Source organism: Triturus cristatus, chromosome 4_1 (assembly GCF_964204655.1).
Source record: "Triturus cristatus chromosome 4_1, aTriCri1.1, whole genome shotgun sequence".
Lineage (NCBI taxonomy): Eukaryota > Metazoa > Chordata > Amphibia > Caudata > Salamandridae > Triturus > Triturus cristatus.
In genome coordinates this window covers 45860378-45873128 of record NC_140585.1, presented here as the reverse complement: position 1 = coordinate 45873128, position 12751 = coordinate 45860378, and the positions used below count along the sequence as shown (strand labels likewise).

General features: G+C 50.8%; 1 protein-coding gene across 2 annotated transcripts in view; it reads left to right on the top strand.

Annotated features, from left to right (window-relative positions):
- Nucleotides 1-8584: 8584 nt before the first annotated feature.
- The window catches only part of LOC146839435 (uncharacterized), a 141238-nt gene continuing 137071 nt past the window's right edge, over nucleotides 8585-12751 (top strand). Inside the window, exon 1 of one of the 2 annotated variants that reach the window (XM_085651486.1) lies at nucleotides 8585-8881. In XM_085651486.1, the coding sequence (XP_085507612.1) occupies nucleotides 8600-8881 (282 nt within the window). In that variant the 5' untranslated portion in view covers nucleotides 8585-8599. The remainder of the gene's footprint in view (nucleotides 8882-12751) is intronic. The other variant, XM_085651488.1, reaches the window with a different exon arrangement.

The window sequence follows — 12751 nt, the reverse complement described above, 5'->3', positions numbered from 1 at the left end:
TCATTGTGTTGTCTGTCGAGGACCCAGGCCAATGTGCTACGGTTGTTCTCCTTCCCCACACTGATGAGCTCCAGCCTGTTTGCCTAAGATCTCCATCTCCTAGTCAGGTACTTCCATAAGGAGCCGCTGAAGTTGGCTGATGTCAGCTAGCATGTCTCTATCCTGCATGCTGTTGTGTTTCTCCTCTGGTGCCTTGAGCGTGTTCTCGATTTGGCATAGCTGGATCCTGATTGATTTTCAAGAGACCAAGGTGAAATACTGTATCTCGATGTTTTAAATGAGTCTCCGATTATTAGCTTGCTGATCTCATGTTAATAATGAAGTACTTAGGGTTGACACCCGCCCTGTCAATCCGACGCCTGAGCTTCCGGTACTTGGGAATCCACATGACATGTGAGCCGGGTCTCGCCTGGAGTCTCAGTCTTCGTCCTCTCATGCACCTCAATCTTTTCCCCTCACCCTAACAATCCAGGCCGACCTAGATAGATGGGCTAAACTGCCCCTCAATGAGCTGGGCAGGGTGGCCGTAAATAAAATGATGGTCCTCCCACGGGTCCTTTATGTCCGCCAGAAGTTTCCCTCCCCACCATGTTTTGCTGCCTTAACCTATGACGGGGGTCTCGCCATTGCCTACATTCCCCTGTACTACTGAGCAGAGCATAATGTAGAAGTAGATGAGTGGTTGATCGGGGTTGGGCAGACCCGGTGTGAGAGGGATGGGCGGAAAGTAAAGCGAGGAGGTCTTAGGTAGGGCTGAATGATGGCTGCATTTATTAACAAAAGTCAAATCAACAAAATCAATTAATCGGAGGATTATAGAGGTTGGGGCTTGGATGTCGTCTTCTCCCGTTGGTCTGGTCGTGGGTAGTCTTCTCCTCTTCTTAGAGCGATGTTGGCACAACCCCGGAGTACAAAAGAAAAAGGGAAGAGGACAATCAGTATGGTTGTTTCGTCTGTTTAAGGCTAACGTGAAACAAGTCACGTTCCACCACCGTAGGATTTAGGCCACCACTGAGGAAGTGAATGGGTGTGGCAGGCAAGGAACCCTGGAAGATTTGTTTTAAAAGGGGGGGAGGGAGGAAAAAGAAGAAAGGATCCACACCAAAATAGAGTCCAAGTGGAAGCCTCCCTTCTCGGATAACCAGGCCTGTTTAAGTGGCCACTACTCTTTTAGTTATCAAGAGCTCAAAATATGGCCCCCCTAAAGTTCAGCGGGAGCACCAAACAACCAAAGACGTTAATACGTGCCAATCGGCTGGACAGAAAGGAGGTGTTGTGAAAGGGGTTTATCCTCCCCCTCGAACGTGAGTGAGGAAACAGCCACCGCAATAGAGAAACACACACAACAAAATAACAAGAAAAAAACGGGGAAGATAGGAGGGTGTGAACGGTAGAGGAGTATGTGACCACCACACGTCCCTGAGTGCCCCGAGTCTCCCAGACTCGCCTCCCCCTTCCCTATGTCTCTGTCCCCGGCCCCGTTCCACGTACCGCTGGAGCCACAGCTCTCCGGAGCTGTGGTGGTGTTATGGCGTCCTCCGGGGGTGTCCACCACTCTTCGGACCACTCTTCCCGCTCGGCGTCACCTTTTCCTCCGGATAGCTGGAGCTCTTCGTCCGCTTCTCGTCCTGGCTCTTCGTCAGCTTCTCGTCCTGGCTCTTCGTCTGCTTCTCGTCCTGGCTCTTCGTCTGCTTCTCGTCCTGGCTTGGCACACCCTGGTCCCGTCTCCGCTCCACTGCTTCGCTCTTCTTCTCCTGGCACTTTTCTCTCGCGCGCCTCTATCTCGGCGTCTTCCTGGTTTTCAACGCAAGGATCCGCCCCTACAGCCCAAGACATATTTCGCCATTGGCCGACGCCTCGGGAAGGGCGTTCTTGGTCCTGCGAAGGAGAGGAGCCGAAGGAGGTTAACTCTTTCTGTGCTGGACCCTGGCCAGCGAGAGGTATCTTCGTTATGTTAGGGGTTTTCATAAGGGTCATGGGCGGGGTGATATCCCGGTCTTCCTCACACTCAGCCATTAGGATGGAGCTACATTGATCGGCCTTGGTAATCTCATAATTTGGAGCTATCATTGATCGGCCTTGGTAATCTCGTAGGATGGAGCTATCAGTGATCGGCCTTGGAAATCTCGTAGGATGGAGCTATCATTGATCAGCCTGTAGTAGTCCCGTAGGATGGTGGAGCTATCATTGATCGGCCTTGGTAATCTCATAGGATGGAGCTATCATTGATCGGCCTTGGTAATCTCGTAGGATGGAGCTATCATTGACCGGCCTTTGTCATCTCGTAGGATGGAGCTATCATTGATCGGCCTTGGTAATCTCGTAGGATGGAGCTATTTTGATCAGCCTTGGTAATCTCATAGGATGGAGCTATCATTGATCCGACCTTGGTAATCTCATAGGATGGAGCGATCAGTGATCGGCCTTGGTAATCTCGTAGGATGGAGCTATCATTGATCTGCCCTTGGTAATCTCGTAGGATGGAGCTATCATTGATCGGCCTTGGTAATCTCGTAGGATGGAGCTATCATTGATCAGCCTTGGTAATCTCGTAGGATTGAGCAATCATTGATCTGCCCTTGGTAATCTGGTAGGATGAAGCTATCATTGATCGGCCTTGGTAATCTCGTAGGATGGAGCTATCATTGATCGGCCTTGGTAATCTCGTAGGATTGAGCTATCATTGATCTGCCCTTGCTAATCTTGTAGGATGGAGCTATCATTGGTCCGACCTTGTAATCTTGTAGGATGGTGCTCAACGAGACCGAATGAGGGAAGCATATATCACACCACATACCCTAGCTATCTCAGCCCAACTTCGCCACAACGGAACGTTCTGCACTGTACCCATTACACACCCAAGCGCCTGCGGCCAGATTCTTCCTGCCCTAGATGTCGGGGGGCAGAGGTGGCTTTTACCACATGGCTTGGGAGTGCCCCATTATTCAACAGTACTGGATATCCATAATTACAACCCTCTTGGGGGTTCTGGGCCTGAGCCTGGAGGCCCCCCCAGGTTGCGCTGCTTGGTGTTGTGGGGTGGCACTGGCACATTGCTAGTGAAAATACTGGAAATCAACAGAGGCTCCACCACGGAGGGAATGGAGGGGGTCATGGACCATTCCGCAAAACTGGAATTACCCATTTACTTAGCTCGCGGGTGCCCCAAGAAACATCAGAAGATAGGGGGAAAATGGTGGGCATATTATCGACTGGTCCCTGCAAATATTTGTGCTTCGAGGGGGGGGGGGGGGGTGGGCTAATGGTGGACAACTGCTGATGAAGCACCTGGAACTCTGGAAAGATGGCCGCCTCATGCAAGATAACCAGCAGTGATCACCTCCGTTCATCTGGCATTATTGTGAAAAAGGCTTTATTAATTTGAAATGCCTCAACTATGTATATACGTGGCGGCCATAACTGCAATGTCGCTGGCACCATGTTAATAATCATGGCAATAAGTCTCCACAACGCCTTTTCATTTATCACCAGCTGCGGCCCCTCCATTAGGGCAGAGGAGTCCCTCCCCCGCCACCACCCTCAAATAAAACTATTTTAAAATAAAAGTATTTTAATCCCCTGGACCCTCCCTAGGACTCTAATGAGTCTTGGGGCGGGCCCAGGGGATGACACTGCTGGTGGGGGAGGGGTAGTACACTCCCTTCACTGTGCATGAGGGTTTGGCCAACCGTCTTAGGCCGGCCAAACCCTCATACGCAGTGAATCTCTCTCCAGCCCCAGCTGCGTCACAGTCTGCCCGGGAGCACAAGTTGTCAGCGCTCAGGCCAATCCTGATGCTGCTTTCATGCAGCGTCCTGATTGGCCGCAGTGCATTCTGGGAGCCTATGCCCAGATGCAGGAAGAGCACAATGCGGCTCCCGCACTTCAACGCCTACATGGCCCCCCTTGCTGCCATCGTCCGACAACATGGGCTCAGCATAGTATCCTACTCCGACGACACCTAGCTCATCCTCTCCCTCACGAAGAACCCCAGAGACACCAGACTCCGTTTCCAAGAAGGAATGAAAGACATCATAGCCTGAATGAGCGACAGCTGCCTAAAACTGAACTCGGAGAAGACAGAGGTCCTCGTCCTTGGACCTTAGCCCTCCACATGGGACAGCTCCTGGTGGCCCTCCGCCCTTGAAAATCCACCCACCCGACGAACCATGCCCGAAACCTCGGCATCATCCTACACTCCTCCCTCACCATGACTCACCAGGTCAATGCCGTCACCTCCACCTGTTACAACACCCTCCGCAAGACCTTCAAGTGGATCCCACCCGAAGCCAGAAAGACTGTCACCCATGCACTCAACACCAGCAGATTGGAGTACGGAAACGCCCTCTACGCGGGAATCAACAACTCCCTGCAACAGAAACTCCAGACCATCCAGAACACCGCAGCCAGACTTGTCTTCGGAACCCCATGCCACTAGCACATGACCAAACACCTGCAAGACCTCCACTGGCTCCCCATCGAGAAGAGAGTACCCTTCAAACTACTCACTCATGCCTACAAATCCCTTCACAACATCAGACCCAAATACCTCAACGAAAGAATCGCTTTCCACGCACCCAAAAGAAACCTCCGCTCCGCTGGCCTCGCCTTAGCAATGACCCCACGCATCCGCAGAACCAGAGCAGGGGGAAGAGCCTTCTCCCACGTCACTGCCAAAGCCTGGAACAAACTCCCAGTCAACATCAGACGCTCCCCCACCCTGCACACCTTCAGGAAGAGCCTCAAGACCTGTTTGTTCAGCTGACCTCGAGCTGTCCCCCAGCGCCTTGAGACCCTCACGGGTGAATAGCGTGCTACATAAACCACTGATTGATTGATTGATTGATGCGGTGGGCGATGGTTTGCCAAGGTTTATCACTCAAATTTCAGCTTTAAATATATTTTGGGAATCCACCCATTTTTTCCAAGCATCTCCTTATGAGTTCTAAATATACACACATTTTTGTCTCAAATACGCTCGGTTCAATTATGGGATGCATATATTCATTCAACGAAGCAAATGCTTCTGATTTATTAAGCTGGGCTGTACCCAGGAGAGCTACTTACAGGTAACTAGAGCGCTACCAGCACCTCGCGAGCTACTCGTTGGAGAACCCTGTTTTTTATTCCTTACCTTCCCTTTGTCACCGCATGGCAAAGAATGGCACCAGTCTGCTTCTATGCAATTCTGTTCAGCAAGACACCACATGTACGGGATTTACGCATGTCTCTGCCTTGTGATGACTCAAGATATTTGCTGCATGGCTTCATATTGACTTGTAAGGCCGATTGCACATCAGCTATTGGGCGGCCATCTTGGGCGGCTATCCAAGTCTTCCTAAGCATGACAGAAGGATGGTCTGAACTACTGTTCCATGGTAAGAGGGTGGAATAAGTGGAAGCATCTTCAACAAGCAGAAGCAGGGACAAGTGAGTTTTTGAGTTTGATCAGGATTTGAGAATTTGGAGTTGAAGATGACTCTTGGGTCGCTTGCAGAATTTCCTGGCTTGGGGAGTTGGCCATGAAATCTAGCCATCAGTCACCCATCTAAGAGTTGCTGAAGACAAAAACTTTGGCTCTTACTCAAGAGTTGAAGACTTTGCAGTCTGTTTATTAAATCTTAAACTGTTATCAAAAAGAAGAACATGTCCTTGAAGACGTTTGACCATAGCACTTGTCTCCATTGTTGAATAAATCAATCAAGGTTTTTTAAAGCGTGTCAAATCACTTGCGAGGGTCTTGAGGCGCTGGAGTTGCTAATTGATTTAGATAAGTTGATGTAGATAATCAGCTGGGTTTCGTCATCATAGCCACAAACGTGAGGCGTATGCCAGATAGATAGTTGCCACAGTTGGACTAGGAGCTAAAGTTTCGCCAGCCCATAGACGAGTATCTTGAATGAAGACTTGAAATGGTGACGAGAGACAGCCGGAGAGTGGTTCATGAGGCAATCTTGCTCATTTCGCACACGTGTCCATTCTAATTCGAGGTAGGCGCTATTACGCCCTATTACCTTTAAAGCTCTCCAGCCACCATTGGGCTTAGGGCAGACAAAAATACATTAACTCTACAGTTGGAGTCCCAGCTGGATCCAAGCCCAGCCCATTGCCCGCTGGGCACTGCTATGAGGTCTCTAGCACTAGGAGTAATGAGCATTACCAGTAAGTAATCCTGTACACTCATTCATTGACAGACTCAAGGCACGCAGCAGCCTCCTGGGTGCTGTGTGTAAGCGTCAGTCAACCTAAGGTGTGGGCTAACAGGGCGTGGCTTGTTTCAGGTATTTTATTTAGGTTTTCTTATATAGCGCTCTCTCACAGTGCAGTCTTCTGGCGCTTTAGAAGAGTCTTGGTCAGCCTCTCTTGTGTAGAAGGAAGAGCTATTGTGAAAACAGGCACCCTTTCAGGAGTTTTTTTAATTTGAGAAGTTTGATTCGCTCTAAGAGTGTGTGGCAAGGAGTGAAGAAATATAAACTCCTTCTCAGGGGTCTCACTGATACTTAGTCCATTCAAACCAATAATAAAGAATTTGGCACAGAAGCTGAAATATAAAAGAACATTTTTATTAAACTCAAATGAGTGTGACTACGTCACACAGAAGCCGTAGCAACTGAATGAGGTAGTCCCTAGAATGGTCTTACTTCACGTCTTATATACTCTTTATCCTGCCCCAGGCATGTAAGCGAGTTGTACCAATTACATTCCTAAACAAATGGAAAATCTGGAGGGTCAGCAGGTGAGTAGCCTTTGGGGTTTTAACAGGATATGGGCAAAACATTATAATTACATAGTTCACAAAGGTTAATCTGATTTAGATGGCACTGCAGGGCATGGCATGATTACATGTACAGTATCCCAACCCAAAAGTTAATCATTAGGAATGTCCCAAATTCAATCTCCAAAAGCCGGACAAACCTATAATTGAAAGCATAACCCATGTAATGAAGAAACATAAAAAAAAGAAACAGTAACAGATGATGAACAAGATAAGGCATGTGCAAGGAAACTAAAAGTTAACGATGTCCTGAACATTGATTGGCAATCTCAGACAAAGATCGATCAGGGAAATTGGCTTTGCGGGGTCAGTTTCAGGTGCAGAGGTCAGTTTCTTACAGTTCATTCCAGAGTCAGAAAGAAACCTAGTTAATGTATACATAGACTAAGAGGGCCAGGCCACTTTGTTCGCCAGGCTACCTTCGCAGGCCTACGTGAGGGCAACACAAAATGGTGGCACAATATAAAATGGAGTCAGTCTCGAGAATTACAGAACCTCAGGAGCAGACGTGGGCGGAGCTCGTGGAGTTTCATTCCATAGAGTTACAGAAAAACTCTGCTCTATTCGGGTAGAAAATATGCAACTTGCGCTGCAATTTAGAGCCGGTAGCAAGAGCAGCGCTGAAAATCAACGTGAACGATACAATGTGTTGTGCAAGATCCTCCAGCCATTTGAATTGATTTTGCTAACGCTCAAGTCGAAAATCTACTCGAGGTGCAGCAAATCTACTCCAATGGCAGCCCTCTGACTGCAACCGCTCACGAACGCTGTTGACCGCCCACGTTGGAAGAATCACGCGAGGGGACGCCAAATCTTGCAGGTGCTCGCCAGCCTGTATTCTGGTACCTTGCGGGTGAAATCTTTCGCCACGCTGCGAATGGCGGGATTTGGGCAGAACTCTGTATTTAAAGAGTAATGTGGAGTGGCCGAAATTCTGCCAATTGTGAAGGTGGAGGGAATATTCCGCCCACCCCTAGTGGGAGCAATATTCCTCTCCATTTGAGTATCTCACATTTTTGGGGATGAGAACTCAAGTTTACTCGATATTCTGAAGAGGAGTGTGGGGCAGTGTGTAAGGGATTTCTGGGGAGGAATCTAGGCCTGCTCCCATAAAGTTCCTGATGGGGCAGTGCGTGTTACTTCGAGCTGCGCATCCTCGGCATAAAAGGACCTTTTGTAACATGTGCTAAGAGATGAGGAGAACTGATGAACCCTGAGGCCACCTGGCTCGAGCCCTTCGAGAGAACAGTGATGTTAAACCTACGTGCACGATGAGGGTTCTGGTTGTCCCTGACTAAAACCGAGAGGCAGGTCCCGACTCAGGAGCGGCCTCCCTATCATAAGTCCCGCCCAGCCCTGGCCCACCACCATATGACGTCACCTGTCATAGTCGTACTACCTAGATCTCCGCTCCTCCCTGGTGCCCAACCTGCTTGTGTGAGGTGCAGCAGCTGATTAAACACCACAGACGTGTGTGATTGGGAGTTTACCGTCTACACCGGCTATGTGTACACTGACATAACTAAACTACAAGTCCCAGAGTACACTGCTACTTCAAAAGCCAGGCCTGTGTGGAGCTGTGGTCCATTCCAAAAGGCCTCTCGAAACCTTGCACGGAGTTTTACATTCTTTGCTGACCTGAGTACATAGTGCACACAGCCGGTGTGGGTGTTTCACGTCTGAAGGAAGTAAGGACCGAAATAACGGAGGTCGCGCGCTCTTCTTTGCCAATGCCACGTGATGAAGTACATATGTCTGTTGCCAGGCTTTATATGGGGAATAACAACTTCATGGTGCAGGGCGGACCCAGGCCGACTGTACCCCATGCATGACAGGGAAGATGGCTGGAGGTGGGTGCATGCTCTGAGCGCCCGCTCTGCCTCAGCAGCAGAGGGGACGGAGGCCCCTGCTAGGACAGACAGCTCGCACCCACAAACAGTTAATAGCAGCGGCTGCTGGACCTGGGGAGGGAGTAACACTGGCTTTCCTGCCTGGGCTCCTCCCCCGCGGGTCCTGGCACTGGCGTCCTGCACCTTCCTTGTTGTGGTGTCTGTCTGTGCATCCTCGCCGAACCCCGGCTGCTGGCGTGTGTACCCCCTGGCACAGGTAAGGACCACCGGCGACGGGCTGAGGACTCTCCGCACTCGCCCCAGCCACCCCTGCTGGGTTACACCTCCTGGCACTGACTACTCCTGCTAGGTTACACTTCCTGGCACAGACCACCCCTGATGGGTTACACCTCCTGGCACAGACCACCCCTGCTAGGTTATACCTCCTGCCACAGACCACCCCTGCTGGGTTACACCTCCGTGCACACACACCACCCCCCACCCTGCTGGTTTACACCTGCGAGCACAGGTAAGGACACCAGCGAGGGTGGAGGGGGTGGACTCTTCACACCCGTCAGCACTGCCCCCTGCTGGTTTGTACCCCCTGGCAGTGGCAAAGCCATGGGTATAAATATGTAAACAAATCATGCTTCGTGTGTTTGTGTTCCGTAGCGCTTACAGCAGTTACTATGCGCTTTGTGTCACCCGGGCACGTATTGGCGGGAAGTAGAGCAGAGCATCGGGCGTCATACCGCCGGTGGCATGCAGCATGGTGCAAGCAAAGACTACCCCATGCGGTGCTGGGTGGGCTGCGGGCTGTGCCCTCCGAACCCTACTAGGATGTCCCCTCATAGCGTCGGTGCCCCTCCCTCCACTGTGTGTATAGGTCGAACCTCTCTGTAGTCGGGTAGCCTTGGCTTTTAGTTCTTTAGAATCCGAGCTAGGAGCAATGTTTAGTTCTATGTGAATTTGTTAAAATCCGCAAATTAAACAGGAAATGCTAGATTGTGGCAGACGCTCCGAGTTCACTCCCAGACGCCTGCAGCTCCAGCGAACCTCGGTTTTGGCAGTTGGGTTTGTGTGTGCTTTGAAAATCTGAAGGAAATGGAAGATTCGTGAATGTACGATGTTTTTCTAGTCGCAGCGATCATGTGCGAGCAGCTGCTGAGGACTTTTACGAAGAGCCACGTTGCTCCTTTCTTTTTGCTTCGCAGCGCTAGAGTCTGAGCGCTGCTTTTATCGTTGAGACAGGAGGACGTCCAACGGTCACTTCTATCGGAGGAGGTTGTATCGCCCAAGTCTGGAGCCATTCCTGCCCCCCCCCCCCCTTCACTCAGTGGGCCCCTACTCTCTCTCCCCTTTACATGCCTGCACCTCCCCAGCATATGCGGCTGCCCGCAGAGGCGCAACTAGAGCCAAATTTCGGGGGGGGGGGGGGGGGGGGGGGAGGGTGCGCTAAGAAATATTTCGGGGGGGGGGGGCTGAATCTTTAAGCAATAGGCAGAGTGGAGCTGCAGGGGCTCTAAGAAGGTGTGAAACAACAGCGAGGCCTCATTAACATGCAAAAGGTCTTTTAAAGACCTGTGAAGTGCTCGGGTGCGGCTGTGTGCGTGCCCGGGAAGCTGTCACATCCCGGGCTGCCACACACGACGGGCGGGGGGAGGGGGGGGCTGAAGCCCTTTGAGTCCAATGGGTGTTGCGCTTGGCAGGAGGTCACTCAGAGGGCAGCCCTCTAGTGGCATCGGGCACCCCACAACCTACCCCCTCTAGGGGGCAGGGACTCTGATGGAGTCCCCTTCCTTGGCGCGGGCAGTGCCGCGTCATGTCCGGTGCACAAGGCATGGTGAGGGGTATATAGGTCCCCCCACCACGATGACGGCCTCTTTGTTGCACCGGACACGCCACAGTCGCTGCCTCGCTGGACACGCCGTCTGTAATGGCTGTACATGAATGAATGTCTGAATTCACTATTCCGATAACGGGCATCGCTCCATCCTTCGGCAGACCTCAGCGGGTAGTTATGTCCTTTGACTTTGAGGAGCGACTCTTTCAATGCTTTTCTCCATAGAACTATTCTCGCCAACTTGTTTCAGTAGTGGATGGTGCCTTTGTCTCAAATCCATCAATACTTAACTGACTATTGGGTGACTCGCTGTCCACTGGTCCTTGTTCAAGACCGTCTCATGGCACCCGAGTTAATCATGGACCATGTAGGTATCAATTGTTTCAATATCCGTTTGGCCTGGGCAATCAACCCAATCGGTGTAGCGAGTGACCACCCAGTTGGTCATGGTTTGCCTGCCCTATACTAGCGCTCGTGCATGTCAGTGGGGACAAGGTGGGGCGCTCCAGTGAGGTCCATCTTCTCTTTAGTTTTGTTGGTTTTGAAGTAGGCAGGAACTGTACTTCTCCCCTCAGGGGGCTTTGAACCGTAGCAGGCTCATCTTGGATGTGGCACGGCTGTGTCCGGCTGTTTTTTGGTATTATATCAAGGTGGTAAGGATGGAATTTGCACATTCTTTCACCTTTAAAAGAGTCGCTTGTTTGCCCCCCCCCATTCCCCCCCCCCCGGGTGTATGTCGGGATTGCGATATCATGGGGGTTACTGGTTTGTGGCCGAGTTTCGGGGAAGGGGCCCTTTGGCCAGTTCATGCATGATGCAGAGGTTTCCTGGCGGTTCTGATTTGGCATTAATGCTTTAGACCTCTATTCGGACCGCAGCTCTTTAGACCACTACCTACATGCCACGTTATTTAGTATAACATCGGTTGCCTGGCAACGCAGTGCTTGTTGCACAAGCCAGGGTGGAGCTTGCCTTTCTTTGAAGGGAGACATTTAATGCTTGTTCAAACACATAGGGTGACAGTCCCACCATTTCAGAATGGAAGCATTTTCAATATGCTACACAGCGAAGCCAGAATTGTGGCTTCAGTTATATGCTACAACTAACAAGCATTGTTAAGCGACTGGTACTGGCGTGTTGTAGGGTGGGTGTAGGGTGGCCTGGTATGATATATCGTGAGGCAATGTCAGAAGCCGCAAAGCACCAGCCGGCAGCACACTAAGCTTAGCACCTACCCAAAGCTTAGGCCTTTATGAGGAACACCTGCGGCTCCATTTAGTAACAGGCACAGATATACACTGGGGGGCATTCCTCTGCAACCAAGGGCAGGTTTCAGGTGGCTTCAGTTACGACATATTCACCCGCACTTTAGCCAGGGCAGCAGGCAGGTGGTGTAGTTGTCATCTAACAAGCATGCGGTGGTGCTAAATAGTCATGTAAACGCTTTGTTTGAGCCTAATGTTGACAGGGTATTATTGACCATTCGGGATTCTAATAATTAGGAAAGTGCAGGCATTTGCTCTGAATGTTCCCGTATGGTTCCCACAGACTTGTCTGCCCCCTGGTTTATCCGTCTAGGGCTTAGAACTTGAAGGGGCATTTTCTGCCCCGGTGTCCCAAACTCGTTGATAGTCAACGCTGGGGTTAGATGTACCATGAAGGGCCGGATTACTACTGGGGTTTTCCCTAAGTTTTGGGGTCAAACTAGATGGGAGCATTAAGTTTACATGCCCTATGGAGGATCCAGCTTTCCTTCAATCCAAGCATGGGCAGTTAGCGATAGTTAAGCTTCAGCGTGTGGGTAACAGACACTGGCTCTTCACCAACATCGTGTCCCGGGGGCACACGCACTGCACAAACACAGAGCTTCAACCACAGGGGTGCCAAGTAGCATAAACCAGTAAATAGGTTTAAGAGGTGTGTCTCTGGCCTTACAGCGGTGTGAAGCCAACTCCATTTAGAGGTACGCCCAGGTGGAACTTGGGTGCTTCTTCAGGTTCTCATGACCTATGCGGTTTGTGGTGTCTCCCAGCGGGTCCACTGGAAGTGTACTGCAGCTAGCATGTAACAGGGAACCCGGGATTCCGACACTTGTACCACGCTGCTGTCCCAACTATTGCTGTAACAAGGTGTCGGGCACAATGGGCTACTATGTCAATAGAACACTTGGCATGTCCAGTGTGCAACTAAACCTAAACTTTAACACTTTAACCGAGCAGATAATTTTCCCTACCGGGGATGCTCCAGGTTGGCAGTGGGTACCCCCCCCCCCCCGCTATTTGGGAATATTCTAGGATGGGATAA